The following is a 24809-nucleotide window of genomic DNA, read 5'->3' on the forward strand; positions in this document are numbered from 1 at the left end:
ATGGGCTATTGCATAATCCAGACTGACAACTGTAATAAAATTAAATCATAAATCTGATTATTTTAAATGTATTTGTGGGATGTAGGTGTTGTTGGATGGCCAATATTTATTGTCAATTAAATGCAATCACCATTTAATTTTGGGAATTGTTTCAGGGCCCTCTTGTTTCATTGCGATTATTTTTGAGAGGGTGAAATGAAAGAGTAATCATTCATCAGAGGCAAAGGGAGTGGGAGATTGTAATTCATTTGAAATTCACACCCAATAAATATTAAGGGATATGTCAATAACTCCTTCACAAGCTCCATAAATAGCTGAACCACATGGACTCGATTTTCAGTTTTCCTTCTTGTCGTCTCATATTATTGAGTTAATCCTGGGACCAAGTAAGAATGTTCAATTCAGTGTCATTGTTCCAAGCTGAACGAGATCAGAATCCAAGAACATTTCAAGAAATAGGGGTCTATGGGACTTGCAGCAAAGCAACAGAAGAATTGGTCTATGCCAGAGGGTATGCAACACATACCCTTTTCATTCAGAGGCTGGAGCATTGAAGCGTAGGCTGACACTGTTTGCGGCCATGAGAGAGTGATGGACTGTTGAATTTCCCGTGATCTTGCTAGATCAAATCTGTTCTTGGAAAGATCCTACTTGAAAGAAAAGTAAAAATATATTTTATCAACTAACTTCACTAAAACAGATTATCAAGATGTGGTTTTGTTGCTGTTCCTGCAAAATTTCTTGAAATGCATGAAAAATGTTATACAAATTCATGCTTTTAATCTTTTTGGTGTATCATTCAATTAACTACTTCTCGCCTTGATTCTGGTTTCCCTTTTAAATCTGTATTTGCTTTTATATTAAAACATGTTTTTTCTATTGAAAAAAACAGGGTGAGCTATAGTAGACCCTGTAGTCCTGTATGTCAAAGCTGACTTGAGCATGGTGACCACTCTTGAGGCATGTTGGTCCTTGGGTATGTTTCTAATCGAAGAACCCACAATTGTGAACAAACTTACGAAGACCAGTTCACAGTTGCCCAGCTCACTATACAATTATTGAGTTGCGGTATTTGATTTATTAAAAGTAACCTGTAACCTGATGTTTCATTTGGATAAAACAAGTGCATTCTAAATGCTGCAAGTGGCAAGATTATTGTAGTCTGTGCTTTGGATAGACATGAAAAATGCAAAAGTTGCTGTATAAACACAAATTATCCCATTTTGGAATACTCAATTTTTTTTGTTGTGTTGATGCTGGGGTTATCACATTTATCATTCTTCAGAGCTTTGGGAAGTTGATCGATGTTTGAGCCACTATAGGTCATCTTGTCATGGTGCAAAAAATGGGTGCTCACAAGTTCCATATTAAATAGTATATTGGAGTTTATTTCATCCATAGTGGTTTAACATTTCCTGCAAAGGCAGCACCTTGAGAAAGGCAACACCATCATAGGAATGTTCAAAAATGCATTCTACAGATTGTGTTGAAGTTCTTGCCAAACGATTTGAACCCACTATTGGAATCTGCATCAAGAATACTATTAATGCCCTTGAACATAGAGCATAGAATAGTACAGTACATTACAGGCCCTTTGGCCCACAAGGTTGTGCCGACTCTCAAACCCTGCCTCCCATATAACCCCCACCTTAAATTCCTCCATATACCTGTCTAGTAGTCTCTTAAACTTCACTAGTGTATCTGCCTCCACCACTGACTCAGGCAGTGCATTCCACGCACCAACCACTCTCTGAGTAAAAAACCTTCCTCTAATATCCCCCTTGAACTTCCCTCCCTTTACCTTAAAGCCATATCCTCTTGTACTGAGCAGTGGTGCCCCGGGCAAGAGGCGCTGGCTGTCCACTCTGTCTGTTCCTCTTAATATCTTGTACACCTCTATCATGTCTCCTCTCATCCTCCTTCTCTCCGAAGAGTAAAGCCCTAGCTCCCTTAATCTCAGATCATAATGCATACTCCCTAAACCAGGCAGCATCCTGGTAAATCTCCTCTGTACCCTTTCCAATGCTTCCACATCCTTCCTATAGTGAGGCGACCAGAACTGGACACAGTACTCCAAGTGTGGCCTAACCAGAGTTTTATAGAGCTGCATCATTACATTGCGTCTCTTAAACTCTATCCCTCGACTTATGAAAGCTAACACTCCATAAGTTTTTTTAACTACCCTATCTACCAGTGAGGCAACTTTCAGGGATCTGTGGACATGTACCCCCAGATCCCTCTGCACCTCCACACTACCAAGTATCCTGCCATTTACTTTATACTTGGAGTTTGTCCTTCCAAAGTATACCACCTCACACTTCTCAGCCCACTTCTGCATCCTATCAATGTCTCCCTGCAATCTTTGATAATCCTCTACACTATCTACAACACCACCAACCTTTGTGTTGTCTGCGAACTTGCCATCCCACCCTTCTAACCCCTCATCCAGGTCGTTAATAAAAATCACGAAAAGTAGAGGTCCCAGAACAGATCCTTGTGGGACACCACTAGTCACAACATTGTTAAGTTCAATGAAGTAATGAAATTGTGCCTGTCTGCAGATTGTTATTGTGTCCTCTTTGCAATATTCCTGAGCATTAAAAACTTTGAGCTGCAGTTGCCAATATAACAAAATTAACAATCAGTTATCAAACTAAATTAACTGAGATTTTCTTGTGATCTGGGTGCTGAAAAATGAAGGGACCAGAAACTTAGCTGCCTAAGTGTTGAATCACAGAAATTTAGCGAACTAAGGAGGCTATTCAGCCCCATATCTTCATGCCTGCCAAAAATTTTCAAACTTTTAGAACTATCTTAAGGTGAAATTTGTTTTGAGCATAAAATAGGGAGAAACAAGTTAACTTTTCTGTTTGTACTTTTTTTTGTCTTTAGACAAAATCAGAACTCTTTAACTGAAAGTGCAAAGCATTCATAACTAGTTAGAAATAAGTGACTGTTTCAGAGAACTGATTACCGAGTGATTAATTACTGGGAGCACAGTATTCCAGGATAATTTGATATTCCAGAAGAAAGGACAAAAAGGGAAAAGATTGTTAGCATTGCTAATCAAGGAAACAATCAGTACTGTTGTGATTAATAATATTAGGTGAAATCCAGTTAGATGGGAATAAGGAATAACAGAGATATGGTTGTGAGTTTTCTATAGGCCCTTACATTGTTGTCTCATGGAAGATAAAAGCCTAAGTGATTGTTGAATGTATGAAAGAAGAACTACAACTATAATTTGCAAATTGATAGGATTAATAAAACTGACATGGGCCTTATGGAAGAGGAATTAGTGAAATCATTAGTGATTATTTCTTAAAGCAATAAGTTATGGAAAGTGTAGAAAGGCTACTGTAGATTTGATCAAGGTTATTGAGGTTGTATTAATAGGAGATCATATTGCTAGGGAGCAGTGATTGCACCATGGTGGAATTCCGGTTATAATCTGAGTGCAAAACCATTATCCTTAACTTAAAAAGGCAGTTTCAAAGGTATGTGGGAGAAATTGAACCGGGAAAAAAAGAATAAAGGAAAGGTGAGTGGGTGAGCTGTGGCAGAAAATTAAGCAACTATTTCATAAAACACTGCAGAAATGTATCACATTCAGAAAGAGGGTGTCAATGAGAATGATAAACCAACTAAGTTGCCAGGCCAATACCTGACATCCAATGGCTTGAATGGAAGTGGCAGCAGAGATATCAGATTCAACTCCATTACATTTCAGAAGGGTACAATTGGTTTGGAAAACCACAGGTAGGAGGAGAGACAAAAATCAGGATGTTTTAGGCCAGTTAGTGTTATGTCTGTTGTTGAGAAAATGCTTTGGTCTATAAACAAGTCATCTACAAAAGTTAAATGCAATCAAATCAATTCGATATGGCTTTATGAAAGGGAAATCATGTATGGCAAGCTTGCTGGAGCTCTTTGAGGATGTATGGAGCAGAGGCAATTGCGAGCAACTTGTATGTGTGGTGTATTTGGATGTTTGATAATGTGCCACAATAATTGTTAATGCATGCGATGAGAAGTCATAGTAATGGGGAGGAGTGTGAACATAAACTGAAGACAAATTTTCACATAGTAGATCAAATTGGAATAAATGGGTCTTTCAAACTGGAAAGAAACTAACAGTGCTGACCTTGGAGTCTGCCAGTCCTTAGTTATATACTGTCTATATTAATGACTGGAGGAGAGATTAGAGCATAAGGTATCCATATTTATTGTGACATGACATTGTGGAAACACATGCTAGGACAAAAAGGATCTAGTGCTTTCCCGGCATTATTGACAAATAAACTCTTCTCGGGCTTTATTCCAGGTACAAGTATTGATTTTAACTGACATTTTGATGACAAACTCTGCCATCTTCATCAGAGATGATGCCTGGGCACCTCTGGTCCGGAGGTATATATACCCCCACCGCCTGTCCCTCCTGATTAGTTAGTCCTCATTCAGTCAGGTTTCGGCTGTGTTTTGTTTACAATTGAACTCCAGTTCTTACTTAGAGCTTCAGTTTTGCTAAAAATTCTTTTCCTGTAGTTTTAGTTCAATGCCTTCCTTCACCAGGCTGTCCCAAAAGCCATTGCACAGCACAGTAGTTTTGTGCCATCAAAATCAATCCTATGGCCGTTGCAAATGCAGTGTTCTGCCACTGCCAATTTCTCCAGGTAACTCAAACCTGCACCTGGCTGGAAGCCAAGAAGAGTTTATTTGATATGCTGGAACATTTGGAATCTCTATCTGGATGTTGATGGGTTAGCAAAGCTTAGCAAGTGTAGTTAATTTAATGTAGGAAACTGTAAGGTCATTTCAGTGGGAAGAATCTAAAGGGAGACTGATTGAAATAGAGAGTAGTTGTAAATGAGGGAAGTACAGTTATTTTCATGCATGAAGCACAAAGAGTTAGCAAGTGGGTGTAGCAAGTGATAAGGTGACATATTGGCATTTATTGCTAGTGGGTTAGAGTTTAGAAATAAGGCAAGTTATACAAGATGTTGGTGAAGCTGTATCTGGAGTACTGTGCATTGTTTTGGTTTCATTATTAAAGAAAAGGCACACTAGGATCAAATGTAGTTCTGAAGATATTCAGGAGACTTATTCCAGGAATGCAAGGGTTGTCTTGTCACAAATGGTTAGAATGTTCTACCCACATTCTTTGGAAGTTAGGAGATGAGGGATGATCGTACTAAATGAAATATGTGATTCAAATGTGTTGTGATGGATAGGTGTTGCAGGAGAGCCTCAAATGAGGATGTAGGTACAAGGCAAAGGGGTGATCATTTTAAAGTTGAGGGATGTAGGAGGATGGTGGATCTCTAGAATCCTTGACCCCAGAAGGTTATGGATTCTGGAAAGTTATTGAACATCAATTAATTGAAGGCTGTGTGTAATTTACATAGGAGAGGGGACTTGGAGTAGATCACCATTATCACCCTGAATGGCAGGGAGGCTCGAGGGGGATGTGGCCTGCTTGTGCTCCAATTTATTGTGGTCTTCTTTGTTCTTCCTTTCTGTAATGTTCTTTAGCTGCTGGTCCATTTTGTACAGCTGCTGAATGCTCACTTTATCCATTCGATCCCCACAAACTATAGTAGAATTGGTTTGAATTAGCTCTGTGACTGCCCTGGGCTTTGAGTGTGCTATGGTGGTTCTATTACGCATATAAAACAGTGATTTGTGGTCCTGCTTTGAGATTTCTAAAAATCTTAATACTTTTACCGTAATCCAGGGTTGTTTCAGATGTTTGTTACTGGATGACGTATAATGTGAGCTGTGAAATAACCAGCTCATTGTATCAGTATATTAATTCTAGTGAACCACCACATTTTGTCCTTATTAAAACTAGAATGAATACAGTAATGCTAATTTTTCCTTGTTTGACGCACAATGTTGCAGAAGTCCCCAGAAATTAACCTTGGCCGTCACCTCTGGGTTGTGTTTTTGTTTTATATAGCCCTTTCAGGAAAACTCAACAGGTTTCCGACGTTTGATGGTGAATTGAAGGAGCTCTGTACAAGCGCTGTCAGTGCCAACACCACGAAGGCGACCCTGTATTCTCTGAATGTATGGCGATACTGGTGTGTGACTCGAGAGCTGAAACAATACATGGACATTACCAAGGTGAGCCATTTGAATATTACTGTTCCAGACCTATCTGTGCAACTGCACATGAACCTCCAGTCAGCATGTTTTTCAAGTTTCAACTTAAAGTAAGATTATATAGCAATTATAGGTGTTTCTGGAGAGAGGAAAGATTGAGGTGTACGATGGCAAAAAGATAAATTGATCAGTTAATTGAAATGAGAGGTTTGGCACATTGGTCTGAGCTACAGTTCAGGGAGCCCATGACTCCTCTTATCAAGGAGCAGGATGGCCTCTTCATTTTGAGTAAATGCAGGAAGCTTCTTCATCACGATATAGACATCCATTAGAAACGGTACATTCATATAACACAGTACAAGGCAGACAAAGTCAGAAAACAGTTCATGTATGGATCACTCCCCTGAAAAGAGAAATTTTACTTGGGATGAGCATTAAGAATTTTCTATTAAGACAATACTAACATTCTATTTATTACTGGAAGTGGGTGTGGGGACTGAACTGGATTCCTCCTCCAGAGCCAGCTCAGGTACAGTAGCTTCCTTTTGCACTTCTCCATTCTGTGACTCTCTGGCAGTATTTGTGTGACTGTGGTTTTAAATCTCCCATCCCCCCTTTTTCAGTTGATTAAAGCTGTTGCTGCCAATTTCTGACTTCTGACCATCAGTACTATCATCGTCCAGGTGAAATGTATTTGACAGGCATTGCAAACACGTGCTTCAAAAGTTCTACTTAGTTTTTGTCAAAAATAGAATGTTTAGAAAGAAACATTCAGCCACTTTTTGATTGGTTTTGAATGCCTTAAATGGGTGAGAATGTGTAACTCGCCCCAATGGGGAGATGTTGAGGTGCGTAGAGGAGGGACATTTGGGGTGAAGCTCGGTAAAACAAGGAAGAAAGGAGTAGAAGCGTGTGATGTATATGTGAAGACTCATGTGGAGCATAAACACTGGCGTAGGCCAACGTCCAGAGTGTAATGAAATACATTGCGTTTGTCTTGATTAGTATAGCTCTAGACCCTAATCAAAACTCCATTCTCCATTCACCATTCTAAGCATACTTAATCACTTTGAACCAAGGCAGCCTTTCATTAACTTTGTTTCTTTCTCTATTAGTTCAATTAAACTTGCTAAGTATTTCCAGCATGTTGTGCATTTCACGTTTCCAGCATCTGTAGTACTTTGCTTTTTAAGTTTTACATGATTTTTTTCTGGAATTACTCAGCAGATTATTTGAACAATTCATTTTTGAATTCCCAGAGATTCTGACATTCCTGGAAGTATGACATCTTGAAATAATCTTTAAAAGATTTGATTTCCACTATCACTTCCCTTTTTGTTTATATACGCGGATCAAAATCAGAAGTAGGACATTCCGAAGCTCAAGTCTGCTTCATCATTTGTTAAGATTATGATTGTAACCCAGTCACCACATTCCTATTTGCTCACAGTAACATTTCATCTACTTTTATCAAGTAACTATTTACCTCTGTCTTAAATATATCTGAAGATAACATATTTAATATTCATTGATTACATGTGTGCGGATCTGTTAACAGTGCAGTAAGAAAGGTTTGGAAACGCTGCATGAGCAGGAAAGAAGAGTGGGGAACAGTGTCCAAAGTCAGAGGGTTATGCTAAAGAATGCACAAAGCACGGCTGTCCCTAGTACTGAATGGTGGGACCCAGGACTGGTTCCTGTTCAGAGTGGCGTTGGGTAGATCTTTTGATCTGTCTGGCTGGTGGAATTATCTCTGGTGAATGGGGGGTAGTTAGAGTAAGAAAGGGGATCCTGATTGGTATTCCTTCAGGCATGCATAGGCAGAGTCCGGATCAAGTCTTTTTTCCCAAGACCAAACATCCTACTGGCTGTCACAGCTCACATTTAAAGTGAGGGCAAACCTCATGTAGGATGGTTGGCATTGGCGAAAATGAAGTGGGAAATAAGCTAAAGGAGCCTTGCAACTTCAATTACTTGCTAATTTCTCTCCTTTTAAAGATTCCACCTGTGAAGCTCAACGAGTTGCTGGAGGACTTCTACGTGACAGTGAAGAAGACCGATGGCTCTGATTTTCTGGCCACCTCCCTTCATGCAATCCGAAGAGGCCTGGATCGGGTGCTGAAAAATGCCAATGTGGGCTTCTCCATAGGTGATGCCAGCTTCAAGTCCTCCACCCAGAAACTGAAGGACAAACTGAGGCTGCTGAACAAAGCAGGCATGTCTGGCTCACGGTCCCGAAACATCATCTACTTCACTGGGCAAGATGAGGAGGAGATGTGGCATGCTGGTTACCTAGGTGACACCAACCCGGTTGCTTTGCTCAGCGTGGTGGTAAAGTTCAACAGCCAGTACTTTAACATGAGAACCTTGCAGGAGCACGTGGACCTCATGTATGGGGATATCGAGCTGTTGAAGGATGCAGAGAATAGGCCCTTCTTTGCACGGACTGACATGGTCAAAAGAGAGAGCAAACTCTGCAGTAACAAGCTCTGCTTTGGGCAAGTCTACCACGAGCACTCGGAAGGACTCAAGAGATGTCCATACTGCCTGCTGTATAAATACATGTATACCCACCGGCCTCCAAGCCAGCGGGATCCCAAATCTCCCTTTTACCTTGTGGCCAGGAAGGATTTCTCCCAGCTGGACAGCGTCTGGTTTGAGGAGCAGAGAATGGGCCTCCGCTCTCTCAGGGCAGTGGTCCCAAAACTGGCAAAGAAAGTAAGGCTTGAGCAAAGCGAGAGCTTCACGTTTGTGTCCTTCACTCAGGCATCTCTCCTCAAGCCAGGAAAGTTCCTTTCTTCTGACAGCTGAGAAAAGTCTGTAGCTGTGGACCAAAAGAGTTGTTATAACCATAGATCTTCTAAATAATGGAGGGTGGAAAATAATGATCAGGCTAGCAGATAGAAAATGAAACACAATGTGAATTTATTTTGAAATAGGTAATAGTTATTTAATCTTTCATAATCTTTTTGTTGCAACATTTTCATTGCAGGTTTGTTTTTTCTAAAAGGCTACTGTCACATAACCTCTGTAAAATAAAACAAAACTGCAAACTATTGCTGTGGGGAATTTGGTGAGAAAGGGAATTCCCTGGTAAGTAGTAGTGAGTAGTGGAGTGTTTTGGTTTTAAATCAAACTGATGTCTTTATGTTTTTAGAACAAAAAAAAACTGCAAGTCAGTATGCATTAACTAGGTATCTGAAAAAGTGCTAATAATGTTGACTGACCATCTGTAACAAGTGTGTGTCTGAAGAGATCTGGTTTTATGAGAGCTGGCAAACTTGAATGGACATGCCACACATCCAGAACAGATCAAAAGCTGGATATCCTGTGGTGCTGGTTCATTAAAGCCTTTCCATCATTGACGAGGTATAGTCAGGAGAGTGATGAACTAATTGCTGCTTACCTGGATGAGTGCAGGTCTTCCAACACTTGAAGCTTAGGACAGTATCCTATTTTATTGGTAGCCCATCGCCATCTTTATTCTCCCTTCAATGTTGTTTCACTATGGCTATATGTGTATATCAGCCATAAAATTCACTGCAGTTACTCATCTCAGTTGCCCTGATAGGACCTCCTCCCAAACCTGCAATACCTGCCATGAAGGGCAAGACAGCAGGGAGTGGGAACACCCTCTTCCAGATAGATGCACACTGTTCTGACTTGGAAATGTATCACTATTTTCTCATTGTTACTGGGTCTATGACCTTGAACTCCACACAGAGAGAGACTTCACCAGAAGGACTGAAGCAGTTCTGGAAGCTGGGTGTGGGCTAGGGCAATAAATACTGGCCTTGCCAATGACACCCATATCCCCTAGATGAATAAAGAAAAAACATACTTATTCTTCTTTTGAAAGACTGAAAGAAAGATGCTCAGAGTTTGCTGTGATTAAATGTGTAGTGCTGAAGGGAAAGATGGTGCTAAGTTCAAAGTGCATTTATGTCACCCTATACAACCTTGAGATTCATTTTCTTGTGTGCATACTTAATAAATCCATAATAGAATGACTGCAAGATGGTTAAAACTGGGTGTCCAATCAGTGTGCAAAAGACAGCAAACTGTAGAAAAACAAAAAGAATAAAATAATAAATAACAAAATAAATAAGCAATAAATATCGAGAACATGAGCTGAAACATGCTTGAAAGTGAATCCATAGGTTGTGGGAACATTTCAGTGAAGGGACAATTGAAGTTGAGTAAGGTTACCCCTTTTGGTTCAGGAGCCTGATGGCCGAGGGGTAATAACTGTTCCTGAACCTGGTAGTGTAAGGTCTGAGGCCCCTGTAATATCTTCCCAATGGCAGCAGCGAGAAAAGAGCATGTACTGGGTGGTGGGTGTCCCAGATGATAGATGCTGCTTTCCTTTGACAATGCTCTATATAGATTTGCTTAATGGTGGGGTCCCCTTCATCTGTTACTCCTTTTTCTTTACTGCCTTGGCTCTAATTCCAGCAATCACTTCTATAGTTGAATCTCTCCATGGCTGTTCCCTGCCTACCACCCTCTGTATCTCTGTAATATTCTTCAGTCCCACAGCACCCAAGTTATCTGTCCTCCCCTGAGTCTGACTGCTTACAAAGTCACAATTTTGATTAATCCATCGTTGGTGGTCCCGTGTTCATTGATTGCCTTCAAACATGAAAATTCATCAAAATTGAAAGCCTCAAAGTGCTTTCTACTTCTCATTCCTGCAATATGCTTCATAAAACCTGTGTCGGTGGTCCAGATCTAAGTTATCTGTCCTATTTCTCAGTGTTTACTGTGTCAAATCTTGTTTGTTAATGCTCTGTGAAGCACCTTGCAATTATTAATTGAAGAGTATTATAGAAGTTTAAGCTGATGTTTTAATAAATGGATTTTAACCACAGTGATGAGGTAGATGAACCCCCTCCCCTTCAATCTTTTGAGTGAGAGCTCCAGGATTGTGTTGATCATGAGGTGATTGGACAGAACCTGCAATGTTGAGAAATTCATATTGCAGGGGCCGATGACACCACAACCACGAGATTCAAGGGTGAAGTAAGTGAGAAGTTACACAAGGAAAAGGAAGAAATGCTGGACTTCCCAGTCGTGTGGCACTTTCAATGCTGAAAATCCACATCACCTCAGGAGAGTACATACTGTAGCACTGCAGGGGTGGAATACCTTGGTAGGAAGAGCGGGGATAGAGGTGGATTTTTACATTGTAAAGATGCTGTGATCATGGCAATCGTAAGAAGGGATGGATTGGTGTTTTTGCACTTGCCTGCTGTGCTATCTCCATGTAATAGAATAAAGAACACCAGTGAATGAGTGAAGGGGAAGGAAATGGCCAGAGTTTGTAGACCGCATGGGAACCAAAGGTATATGCTTATAAAAATATCAATGTAGGGTACCTGAGCTGGATCTCATTAATGGAGAAGCAGAAGGATGTCAGTGCACAGGTCTCTGAAGGTGAGACAAATTGCAAAGTTCTTGAAAAGGGGTATGGGACCTTTGGCCTCCAAAATAGAATTCAAAAGCAGGGGAGTTGTTCTGAACACTGATTTTGCTGGAGCCTGACATCATGGCCAACTCTGTGCACTGGTCTTTAAAAAGGATCTCATGACCTTGGAGAAGGTGCACACGCAGAGTCAGCAGAATGGTATTGGATGAATGAGAACAGTTAAGTAGCGCAAGCAAAGGTGCTATTGACTGCTCTTGGGACAGTGTACGACAATGGGGTGGGGTGCGCGCAGAGAATGCTGAGTCGGTGCAATTTTCTCCACCGTAGAATCTGGATTTAAGGCAATTGGTCAAAGCACTAGAGGTGACATGAGGGAAAAGATCATGCAATGAGTAATAGTGTGGGGAAGATGGTGGAAGCAGATTTAATAATAAAAACAATTGCTCACACTCCAATGAAAACTACAGTGATATGGTGAAAAGTTAGTGTAGAAATAATAATTGAATTGATCATTTTTTATTTTAATTTTTTTTTGCTCAGCATGACAAAACTTTCAATTTCCAGATACACTTACATTTATATTTCTTCCCCTCACAGATATCAGGTATCAGAACACTTCCATCAAAATATTGACATCACCACAACATCCTATACAAAAGCCCTTATTAGTATAGCAGACAGGTTTACATCTATATACTGCAGAAGAAGTACATTTTTTATGGAAACTATTTGTTTTTGAATGTACCATACTTGTCAAAAAGTCCAAAGGAATGTATTCCATGATTAATTTATGCCAACCAAAAGTCCAGGGGCCGTATCGGATATCCAACAAAGTAAAATGTACTTTCTCGCACAAAAAGTCAGAATGTTTTTTCTGATGTGCATTAATAATTTGACTGCTGGGTAAGCCTAAGAGAAAAGACATTGGGACCAGTTCAAGCTCTTCAGAATCTTTTCCATTTCACCCAAAATATGCCTGAAGTTTGGGACAAGTCCAAAAACGGTGTGTGGAAGTTTCAGTATTTACTTTACATTTAGAACACATTGGAGAAACTCCCATCTTAAATTTTGGGAGACAAAGTGGAGTCAGGTGGGCTCTATGCATAATTTTGAGTTGCAATGCTTTAGTTCTATTACAAACTGAAATCTTCTTTGCATTATCACAGATGTCTTCCCATGTTTCAGCTGTAATTTTTACTCCCAGCTCTCCCTCCCAGACCTTTCCCAGCTGCTCATCTTCTCCACAAGAACTTGCCCTTAGGATGCTGTAAAAAGTACTAATGGAGACTAGCCAAATTGAGGAGGGGCCCTTGCAAACCCAGTCAACCACATAAGATAAAAAGGAACTTAATTGATATTTTTTGATGTCTGGAAAACCCAGAGCCCCTAGACTACTGGGAAGCTGTAACTTAGACATTTTAATACAGGGCCTTTATTTTGTTCCAAATGGAAGAACCAAACCAGCTATTTTTTTTTAAAGTATTTGTTGGGTAAAAATGACTGGAATCATTCTCATTGGGTAGAGCAGACGAAGAAGAATGTTCATTTTGAGCAAGGATATTTGACCAAGCCAAGAAATGGGAAGAGCGCTCCATCACTCAAGATCCTGTTTGATTTTGTCAAGTAACTGTAAAGTTAGCTTTGAACAATTGATCAAACGTAGGTGTGATAAATATGCCTGAGTAAACAAAACCTGTCTGCGACCATTTAAAGGGGAAAACACCCTGAGAGTCAGGTATCTGCTGCAGATTCCCCAGAGGCATAGCCTCTGATTTAGTAAAGTTGATTTTATAACCTGAAAAGGCACTAAATTAATTGATGCACTGTATAAGTTGGTGCACTGATGTAGCAGGGTTTGATAAGAAAATTAGAACATCATCTGCATACAATGTTATTTTATGTGACTCTCATCCTATGGCTGGAGCAGATATTTTGGGGTCTCGCTGAATAGCCTCGGCCAATGGCTCGATCACTAGTGTGAAAAGTAGTGGTGATAAAGGGCAGCCCTGCTGGCTGCCCCTCAGAATACTAAAATTATCTGAACCTAATACCATTAGTGAGAAACACAACCAAAGGGTCATTAAAAAGAACCTTCACCCACTTAATAAAATTATTGCCCAAACCAAATCATTTTAAAGTGAAAAAAAAAGATACGGCCATTCGGCACGATTGAAGGCCTTTTCTGCATCAAAGGAAACCACCAAGCCATCCATTGCCTGTTGCCGACATGCCTGAATCACATTAAGTAATTTTCTGATATTGTTAGATGATCTACGATCTTTTACAAAACCCATTTGATCCTCTTTTATGATAAAAAGGTAACACAGTTTCTAATCGCAACGCTAAGGTTTTAGATAAGATTTTAAAGTCAACATTTAACAATGAAATAGGCCTGTAAGAGGCAAATCTTCAGGGCTCTTACCTTTCTTAAGAATTAGGGAGATATTAGCTTCTCGCAATGATAGTGGGAGGAGACCACAATTAAATGCATGATTGAACATGTTTAGCATAGGCTCTGATAATAACCCTGTGAACTCTTTATAGAATTCACTAGTGAGTCCATCAGGACCAGGGATCTTCCCACTTTGGAGCTGCCTCACAGCTTCCTGTATCTCATGCTCAGTAGAAATGCCAAGGAAATCTAAATTCCTGAAAAAGGACTCCATCCTAGATTGCCCATCATTACATTGCTCAGATTGATACAGTTTAGAATAAAAATTCTTAAACACAACATTAATCATTTTAGAATTACTAGTGAGGGTTCCTGTCCTAACCCTAATTGGAGCAATAGTCTGAGAGGCATTTTTCTTTCTAGCTAAATAAGCCAAATACCTACCTGGTTTTTCACCATGTTCAGACAATTGTCATTTAGCAAATGTCAATTTTCTTTTGGCTGCTTGTGTAAGTGAGGAGTTTAGTGTACAGCGTAGGGCTGTGATATTCTGTAACTTGGCTGCAGAAGGCTAACTAATATAATCCTTCTCAGCTGCCGCAAGCCGTGCTTCCACTAGGCGCTGCTATTCCGCAGCTTGTCGTTTCTTACTAGCAGAGTAGAAGATCATTAATCCTCTTGCATAGGCCTTAACGGTTTCCCAGAGCATCGATGGACTACTAGCTGATTTGGAACTAATAGATAGGAAAGTTTTGAATTCGGAAGTAGTCTATAAATTTATTATCTTTTAGAATAAAAGGATTCAGCCTCCACTGTCTAGATTGTGCTGAATTGTCTTTGGGCTTAATATTCAAATATACTGCTGCATGGTCAGAAATAATGATATTTCCAATTGTGCAGGATACAACTAAATCTAGGAGAGTTTTAGGTGTTAGAAAAAAGTCTATTCTAGTGTAACACTTGGGAAGATTAGAAAAAAATGTGAAGTCTTTGTCTGAGGCATGTAACAGTCTCCAGATATCCACAAGTCCTAGTTCTCCACACAAGCCTGTTTGGACTGTGAGGAGAGCAATAGGGGACCACTGGGCACTCTGACCATCAATGGGTCCATGAGACAATTAAAATCCCCACCTACTATTGAAAAGCTTGTAAGTTTGGAAAAAGCATCTCTTAGGAATTTGAGAGGATGAGCTGGAGGGCAGTAAACATTGAGAATACCATATTCCTCTCCAAATATTGAAGCCTTAACAATCACAAATCTCCCATACTTATCCTTAATGCAGTCTAATAACTTAAAAGGTAAGTTCTTCCTAATTAAAATGGCTACCCCCCTACTCCTGGTATTAAAAGATGATAAATAGACTTCATCAAATCCATTCTGTTGCAGTTTTAGATGTTCTTTATCACTTAAATGTGTCTCCTACAATAAGGCTATATCCACTCTTTCCTTTTTCAGGTTTAATAGGATTTTCTTTCTCTTGATTGGTGAATGACTCCCCTTAATGTTCCAAGTGCACAATTGTAATATATTACTGGTCATAACCCTTTATAACAATCATGTGACTCCAGAGGAGAAGAAACCTGACTTAAGATCAGCTGAGCAGCAATAAGTAAATAAAAGAACACACACAAAAACAAAGCGCCAACAGCGCTGAACAAGAGGACTTATCCCACACTCACAAAGGATTTATCTGAACCTTCTAGCACCCCATAATCTGCTCCACTGCCAATATGGCACTTAACATAGTCAAAAATGAAAACGGCATAATTTATCAATCCACCGATTTGTTACTAGCATGTTTAAACTCCTTCAGGCTGGAGCAGCACCGCTAATTGAAACAAATAATGAAACTATTAATCAAAACAAACATGTTATCCATCCTATAAGGTACCTTGCCATCGAGTAATGAAGGTAAAATAAAGCAATTATCGAGCATGTTATCGTCCATAACCAGGACTGCACAATATACTGTATACATTCTTTAGCCCAATGTGTCCACAGGAGCTTTAGCTTTGCCAGGAGAATCAAATATCTTGGTGGTCCCATTGTAGATGATTTTCAGCGCCACTGGGTATAGCATTAAGTATTGGATTCCAGATTCTCTCAGCTTCTTCTTTACTGATTGAATTCCTGCACTTCCGAATAACGGTTGCCAAAAAATCTTGGGGAAAACATAAGCCTGGATCCCTCATATATTAAAGCCTGGGCGTCTCGCGGCGCCTTGAAGCCTCCGTCACTCTTTGCTTATCACTGAAATGATGGAACTGCATGAGGACAGGTTGAGGGCGTTGGCCTGGGCCCAGTTTTGGCGCCAGCGTATGGTGAGCTCTTTCCACTTTAATGCATCTGGTCTTGGTTTCCAAATCAAGGAAATTAAGCAGCCAGCCCTCAAAAAACTTCACTGGGGCTGCCTTCTGTACCTTCAGGTAGACCGATGAGATGCATATTCTTTCTCCTACCTCTGTTCTCAAGATCATCGACATGGTCAGACAGAATTTGAACTTGCTTTTCTAGTACCCGGATGTGGCTTTAAGCCTGATCAGATACAGTCTCTACAGTGGAGACTCTGCCCTCGGCCTCAGTCGTTCTTGAATCAAGATTTTTAAGCTCCAATGTGTAGTTTTGGAGTGTTAGAGAGCGCGGAGCCAGCTTCTTGCCAATCATTTTGGATATGTTCTCTGTAACTTCCTGGATTACTTGACGAAAAGCAGGGTCCAACGTGTTAGCAGTCCCCAGCTCTGGGCGAGTGCCCTGTGCAGCCCAGCTTGGCCACCTATTTAGTACCTTTCGATGGCATGGGTTTGAAGCAGCTCAAAAAAAATACTCGTCACTGTTCATGTCATTAAATCCACCACTTGAGCGTTTAAAAAACAGTTGAAACGATAGGTTTATATGCAAAATTATCAGTGTTGCGGTGCTGAGCTTAGCAAAGCAGACTTTTCACTGTGCCACCATCTTGAAAACCTCCAATTGAATTGATCATTAAAAGATTAACATTAATCCAATAGCATTCTCCTGTGTAGTATCATTTTGTGATGCTATAATTAAGAGACAATTAGACTGTTAAAAGATTTATTTGCTGTGTGTTATTCAGATTACTGTGATTATTTCTTTGTACTTTCTTTGTGATGCACTGTTTCTGTAGACCATGAGGAGATCATGATTATGAAAATGTTTTCTCCTCTTTCAGAGATGTTAAATAGGTTCTACTTCTTAGAGTATGTAATTGAAGTTTTCTTGACTCTTGTTCAACTTGCAGAATTATATTTTGTATAACAATGGAGAATCTCAGTATTATAAGCTATTTGGTTGGGAAATCCAGTGTTGCACAACACCACTACGCATACTTTTGAATATGTGTGATCTGTTTGCTAATTATTTTCAGCCTAGTCACAACTCCTTGCTGTATTTCTTACTTGGAAAGAAACACTGTTTTGTTTTCTGCCATGGACTCATATACCCGTGATTGATTTGCCCAGTTCCTCTGCTAGATTAGAATCTTGTGAGCTGAGCTCTTATGATATTGCTGGAGTTGTGTTGCTCAAAAAAGTACATTCAAAGCCCAACTTGCTCCTGAGTTGTCTCTTTTATAAAAGGGAGACTTCATATTTTTTTATTTATAATTTTAATTCTATTTTATCATCCTTTTAAAAGGAAATAGCAATTTTGAGTTTGTCACAGTAACTAATTTGTATATCTTCTGTGTCCTTGAGTATAATTTAAGCTTCAGAAAGACTTTTGCTACAGGTCATCTGGATAAAGATCATAGAAAAACTATAAAGGCTCCCATTTATAAAGCGCCTTCTGTCAGTGCAAAATGCTCTGGAGCCAATGAGGTACTTTTGCAGTCACTTGTTATTCAGGATAAACTGCAACCGTTCTGCTGAAGGAAATAGTCTCATCCACTTGAGGGCTGTGAGGGGCTTCATTTAAAAAGCCTTTTCCAACAGATAGTACTCCTGACAGTGTAGCACCTCTTCGGGACTGCACTAAGACAACCTCTGAAAGTCTTGGGCTAGTCTAATGTGCACACTTGAGAGTATTGTGTCCAATCATGGACTTTGGAAAAGGCCCCAGCAGGGATGCAGAAATATCCTAGAATAGTACTGTATATGGTACATAAGTTTTGTGTGTATGTGGATGGTGAGGCTGAGTTCCTTCTCCTGAAAGAAGAGAATGAGAATTTTTGGCAGCATAACTGAGAAGGAAGTATTTTACCTCATAGAAATGTTGGTAATTGTTTAAAAATGATTGGCAATGAAAAACAAAAGAGAAATCTATTTATGAGGCCTGCAGTTCTTTTCAGAAATGTACAAAAGGGCAAAGAGAGCAGGAAGTGGTTCCAACTGGATCATTCTTTTGGAGAGCCAATGTACCAGCTCTTCCCCACCTATCTGAAATCAGGAGTTTTATTGATAAACCCACTTAACAGTAAAAATCTCTGAAATGTGAAATACCTGACAGATTTGACTGTCATGTATAAGAACAATCTTGCCTTTCCATATCCACAAGTGCATTGCTATATAACTTCCGCTTCCCAGCTTGCAACAGTGACTAAATTTTAAAGGCTCCCAAGGATGTCCTGATTTTGTTAAATCTGTCATTTATACATTTTGATCATTATACTCGTGCATTTCCAAAACATTTATTCTAATCATAATCACTTATGAGAACCTTAGAAAAACACCATCATCAGGAAAACAAAACTGAAAAAGTGCACATAAAAGGTTGGAAGTAACCGATTTTCCTGCAGATTGGTGGGAGTTGTCAACATTGAACAGGAACTACCATTAGCCGGACAATGTCATGAGAATGTAAGATTAATGACAAATGACCAGTTCTTGAGAGGCAAGGTATCCCCATGTACTTGCATCCTTCTATCCATCATACACTCTGTTAATGGGGAAATAGAGGAAAAGCACCAACTCTCGTCTAACCAGATCAAACCCTTCTGCCTGTGTCAGCTTGGTATAAGCTGATACAGTTAAATTTAGTGTCACCACTGGTAATGAATTTTCTTGTTTAATTGTATTCTTGTACTTCAATTATGAGAGATTTGATTTGACCATTTATAAGAAATGGAAAGAACAGCAGCAAGGAACAAGATTTGTTCATGTGTGGAGATACTCAGCTGAACTTGGAGCATGTTGTTCCATTTGCTACCTTGTATATTTAAAGGGAGACTGTGCTACATTGAGAAACTTAACTAAGCACCTTCATAAGTTCATGCAGCCCACAGTGTGCTGGCAGCGTTAGCCTGATGAGATCTTCATGCAGTGGAGTGGAACTCAGGGTGGGGGCTGCTGGCAGCCCCCACTCAGATTAATTCGGGTATCTTAGCACAGGAATCAAAGATGCGCCCAATGTGAAGACACTTTTCCAACACAGTCTTCAGAACCACCAGCTGATGAAACATGGATTCACAAGTTCAGGTAGACCAAGGCTGCCAACACCTGATTATATGATATTTTGTCCTTTCATCATCCTCCTGTGTTAAGACTGCTCTTTGCACAGAAAATAAGGCCACAATTAATTTAAAACTTGCTTGCCACAGGGCATTTCCAAGCAGCTTCAGCTCTCTGTCATATCTCACAATGTGCTGCTTACCACTGCATCAGAGGTCAATCCAGGCACCACTTGTGGAGGAAAATTTTCACTCAAAGTGTGTCATGATTCCATTACTGTACTCCATTCACAGCTTCTCAAACTGGTGAGTTCTCCAATTACAACAGCTGAATTATAGATAAAACAAGTAGTGCAGAGGTACTAGATTCAGAATGGAAAATAGCACGAGTCAGCCCAGGAGGAGCCCTTCTCATTGTGTGCAATTTACTGTACATAGTAAGCTGGCAGCCAGTGCCCTGGGAAGAGCAGTGTGAAGACCTAGAGCCTGAGGAAGAGAAAGATTTATAAGGACCTGCGCCTGCTCTGTATCCATAGCTTAACCTGGCAGCTAAGTGAAGGAGGCTGATGCTGGCAGTGTGGAATAAAAGAGGCTCCATGAAGAAAGCTTGTCATGCAAGGAAATTTATACAGGTTGAGTACCTCTTATCCGAAATTCTAAAATTCAAAATCCTCCACAATCTGAATATTTTTCGAGTGCTGACATGATGTCACAAATGGAAACTTCCTCAAAGAGGCTGGAAAGGTTCCCTGGTGATGTGTAGGTTTCTGTGCAGCACAGACTGTTCTGAGACATGACCGCACATGTTGGGAGAAGTTAATGTAGAAAAACAATGCATAAAGTGAAAACTGAAGGTCTCGATTGTGTATTGAAAGAGTGGATTTGTCAGTGTTGGAGTCAACATGTGCCGCTTAACTGAATACTGATCATTAAACAATCAGATCTACAACGACAAATGGAAAATTGAAGGTAATTGTGAATATTCAGCGGCTGTTTGCATAAATTTAAGAAAAGGCACAACGTTAAATTTTTAATAATTTTAAGGATGAAATGTCTGATGATCAAGAAGCAGGAGAGAAATTCATTGATAGATTTGTGAATATACGTCACCGATGAAAATCTAACACTAGAACAGGTCTGCAATGCTATACTTTACATTAAAACCTAGAAAAAAGTAAAATACACAGTGATCTATAACCTTTTAATGAAAACACGGCATCGTAGACTGAAAGCCTGCCGTTGTTTGTTGTTGCTCAACAGCTGATTCAAGTTTTCTCCCGATGCAGCTGTGTTGCTTTTGTTACCCTGCACACATTATATTTTCATTATATTAATGGTATGTATTAAATTTTACTGTTAAGTACAGATGTGTGATGAACAAAGGCTGCTTACCTGTAGCATATAAACTCAGAGCCAGAGCCGGGAATGATGAGGATCCCAAGCTATCTCATTATATGTTCCAAAACATTTCTGGCCCCAAACATTTCGGATAAGAGTAGTCAACCTGTATTTTATTGAAAAATAAAATTCCCCATTGCAAACCAGGTAACTCTCTCCAGATTACAATGCTGTGATAATGTCTTGGCGATAAAGCAATCAGCCTGGACAAATATATCCCCTCACATCCTGCTCTACAGATCCATTGCATCCAGTACAATTCATGAAGTACTGACCTTGTTTACAATTGCTACAACATCTCTTATTTCTTGATGAGAAGCACCTCACTTAATATCTCAAACCTCTGCAAAATGAGCATTTTCTATGGCATTTCCATTGCATTGTTATAGAGTTGCATGGCTCAGCTTGACACATAGAATGTCTTTTAGCATTACTACACTGTCTGGGATTCTCATTGCTAAACTAGAGCCACCTTCCCACCTGACCCACCCCTAACATTCGGGGCTTTCCTGTTGGCATGTATCTCTTTGACCAGAGTGGTCAGATTCTTCTGGGTGTATTTTGTAACTGTCTTTCTACAGTCCATCCTATACTGTATGCTTGCACTGTGTAGGTGCCACAGGGAGTGTACATCTATCAGGACTGCTACCTTCCAGTTGCTGTGTAACAAAGTGTCAAGGGAGATGCAGAATTTTGTGAGATTCCATCAGGAATTGCACAGGTCCTGTTTCAGAACTAATTTCAGTTTGTAAAGCACCCCAATAGTTTGGTCAACTTTACATTTTTGTTTACAGAAGATCTATTTCACCATTACCACTAAATGTAACCATGATGGAAGCAGTCCAGTTTCTTGCAATCATGCTTAAAGTCTGAGCAGAGTACTAACAATACTGGTAAAAATAAAACATAGTAAAAGTGCTTCACAGGATGTTTATCAGATAAGATTTGACAGTAAACCACAGAAGGGGATGATGAGAGTTAATTTTTTTTCAAAAAACATAGTATCCACTAAGTTTTGTAGAGTTTAGAAGTCAGATTTTGTTTTGGGTAGTAGAATACTGAAATTATGCACAAAAGCAGAATTGGTGGGTTGAAGATAATTACAGACCTGAGGAGGAATGAGAAATGCAGGGATTGACATGGAACATTAACATTTGGAACTTGAAAACGCTGCTCTTGTTTAAATTATTGTCCAAGTTTATTAACACAGTTTCAAGTGTAATCTGTGACCAGACATTCTGAACAATTGATTATTAAATCTATTGTGTGTTCACTCACTACTATACTTTAAAATGAGTAGCCTTGCAATCTACCATTCGGGAGTTGCAACCTTTTGTTAGTTGTGGGGCTACAGAAATGTGCATAGAGTAATATGAAGCTATTACAAATTACTGGAAACAAAATGAAATTCCAACAGAATTAGTCTGTGTACTGCTGAATAATCATGACAAATGTGGCAATAATAAATAGCAATAGATTCAGACTTACAATGACTGTCTTATTCTTCATTTTAACTCAAACCTAAATATGATGGCAGATGTTAATTGGGTGAGAAACAGTCTTCACATAGGACACATTAAGTGTTACTCCTATCAAACTCCTTTAAGATCCAACTGACTTGCAAACTCAGGTTTGAGAATGTAGGGCGGGGGGGGGGGGGGGGGTTGTTACAGCTGGGAGATAGAAATGCAGTCAAGGTTCCGTTGCTGTTGACTATCCAGTGATAAAATGAGTGTAGGTATTGGGCTGACAAATTTGGATGGGCTACACTGATGTTTCAGAGCAGCTTGACAGTGCCTCCAGTCCACACAGACATACTAAGAAGTTTGCAAAATCCAGACTATCTAAAACCATGCCCACAGTGTGGATGAGGGAACAGCATGGAAGGCATTATTTCCATTTCAACAAAACTAAAATTTTGCAACTGGGACACATGAAGCAACTGTGTAAAATATTTTATGACAGCATACAAATTAGAGAGTTAGATTTCTGAGGAAACATTTTATTAATTCAGCCTTATGATGCTAACTTAGATTTGTCTGGTGCATGCTATTTTACTTCAATAATGATTACCAAATATTATATACAGGTCATTCTATTCCAGAGAAGTTATATTATTTCAAAGACATATTTGCTCATTATGAATTTAAACATCAGAGATCTTGGAGACATCAAAACAAGAAGTAGCACATGTTCCAAATTCAATCACGCAGTGAGTTTCCTTTATCTGCTTGTCCTTATGATCTAGGATAATAATTTTTAAAATTCTGGTTAATGTACACTCATGGAAGCAGAGTAATATTGGCGAAGAGCAGCAAGAAGGAAATGATTGGATTGTTTGTATGAGGCAAGCTTATCAATAGGTCCATGAATATTACATTGATGGGGTTTCAAGTAAAATCCGTAAACTGGATGAAAAATCTGCTTTCATATGATCTCATCTTAGCATATGATTAATGGGTTAAACTGTATCTACAGACAATCTGAAATAGTAAAATAGAAGATAAGGAAGTTTGTTTTTTTGAAACCAACCGCTTTTTAAAATAAATTGTGTACAATTACATTCAGAAGTGAATCCAAAAAAGAACTGCTGTCAGCTATTCAGAATAAAATACTGCTGTTTGCATCTTCCTCACAGTCAGCAGACTGGACACGTGTCTTCCTGGACTACACTTATTATTACTATGTCAATTAAGATTACAATCAAGAAGTTGAGTCAGGTAATCCAAAATATGCTACTTGCATTCTTACCTCTAGTTCCTTAAAGCTGTATTTAGTACCAGTGAGAGATCTGTACCCACCCTTAATGTACTTATGTCATACAATAACAGCGTAGTATCGACCTGAAACACTGTACACTGGTGTTATTTGACAAACTGTGCCCACTAGTTTGGTATCCTTGAATGTATGGACTTGCATCTAAACTCTGGTCCAAAAGATCCAAATAGACCTTACAGGGTTATTTCTCTCTGGACCCTGTGTATCTCCTCACTGAGTCCCTGACATCAACCCTAATCTATCCTGTCTCTGGTGTCAGAGTCAGGACCAAGGTGCATTAGAGAAAATGCAGATGAGATATTTTTGGGGATGTTAAGAGGACCAGAGGGCTTGAGTTAGAAAGATAGGCTAGGACTGTTTGTCCTGGAGCAGAGAAGGCTAAGCAATGACATTATTGAGGCAATAAAATCATGAGGGGCGTAAGTAAGGTGGATGGACACAGTATTTTTCTCATGGTGGGGGAAGTTAAAACCAAAGACCATAGGTTTAAGGTGAGAGGAGTAAGATTTAAAAGGGGACTTTGGGCAATTTTTTTCACGCTGTAGGAAAATGGAACAGGGTGCCAAGGAAGTGAGAGAAGCAGGTACAATTACCCATTTAAAATAGATTTAGATAGAATAATAGGAAATATTTAGATGGATATGAGCCAAAAATAGGCAAACTTGGACAACCTCGGAAAGGCACATTGGTTAGCTGGGACAAGTTGGGCTGATGGGCCTGTTTCTAGACGTTGACCTCATCCTAATATAGTTTTAAGCCCATAATCTTTTGATTCAGAGATGAGACCATGACCTAGGCAGCCTTGTTTAAACACACATTTGAAGAATAGTTACATTTTGGATTTCTCTTATTGACAGAAAAGAGCTTTAAAATAACCACATCAAATAATCCTGTTGCCCAAATTGTGGTCAGATAGTTCAGAATGGTCTGGTAATAGCTCTGCATAGAGGTATTTAGTGTTTCAGCTCTATCTGGCTATTCAGCTCTTGGTAAAAGAAAAACATGAAAATACATAATGATGATGAGATGATGCTGGCTTATGGAAAGGTACAAGCTTCAATTTTGACAATGATTTCACTTAAGGAGCTACCTGTGATGCCAAATCTTGCATCCATACAGATCTTCAAATCAGGAAAACAACAGTCAACTACGCACACTAATTGAAAGGAAAAACAAATCAAGAGAGAGGATGTCAACAAGTTGATATTAGGAAAGAGTTGTTAACAAGATAATAATTTGAAGAACCATAGGTAAGATGATGGGAGTCATTTTACAATGTGGAATACACTGGTTCATCAGTGGA

At 39.5% G+C, this 24809-nt stretch overlaps 1 protein-coding gene across 4 annotated transcripts in view; it reads left to right on the forward strand.

Moving 5' to 3' along the window:
* The window catches only part of LOC132396856 (uncharacterized protein KIAA1958), a 176539-nt gene that overhangs the window by 102853 nt on the left and 48877 nt on the right, over positions 1–24809 (forward strand). For 3 of the 4 annotated variants that reach the window (XM_059974843.1, XM_059974842.1, XM_059974846.1), the window contains exons 3-4: positions 5960–6126; positions 8104–8823. In XM_059974843.1, coding sequence (XP_059830826.1) covers positions 5960–6126; positions 8104–8823 — 887 coding nt within the window. Of the gene's footprint in view, positions 1–5959; positions 6127–8103; positions 9199–24809 lie in introns of all 4 variants that reach the window. The other variant, XR_009513153.1, reaches the window with a different exon arrangement.

The sequence above is a fragment of the Hypanus sabinus genome, chromosome 7, assembly GCF_030144855.1.
Source record: "Hypanus sabinus isolate sHypSab1 chromosome 7, sHypSab1.hap1, whole genome shotgun sequence".
Lineage (NCBI taxonomy): Eukaryota > Metazoa > Chordata > Chondrichthyes > Myliobatiformes > Dasyatidae > Hypanus > Hypanus sabinus.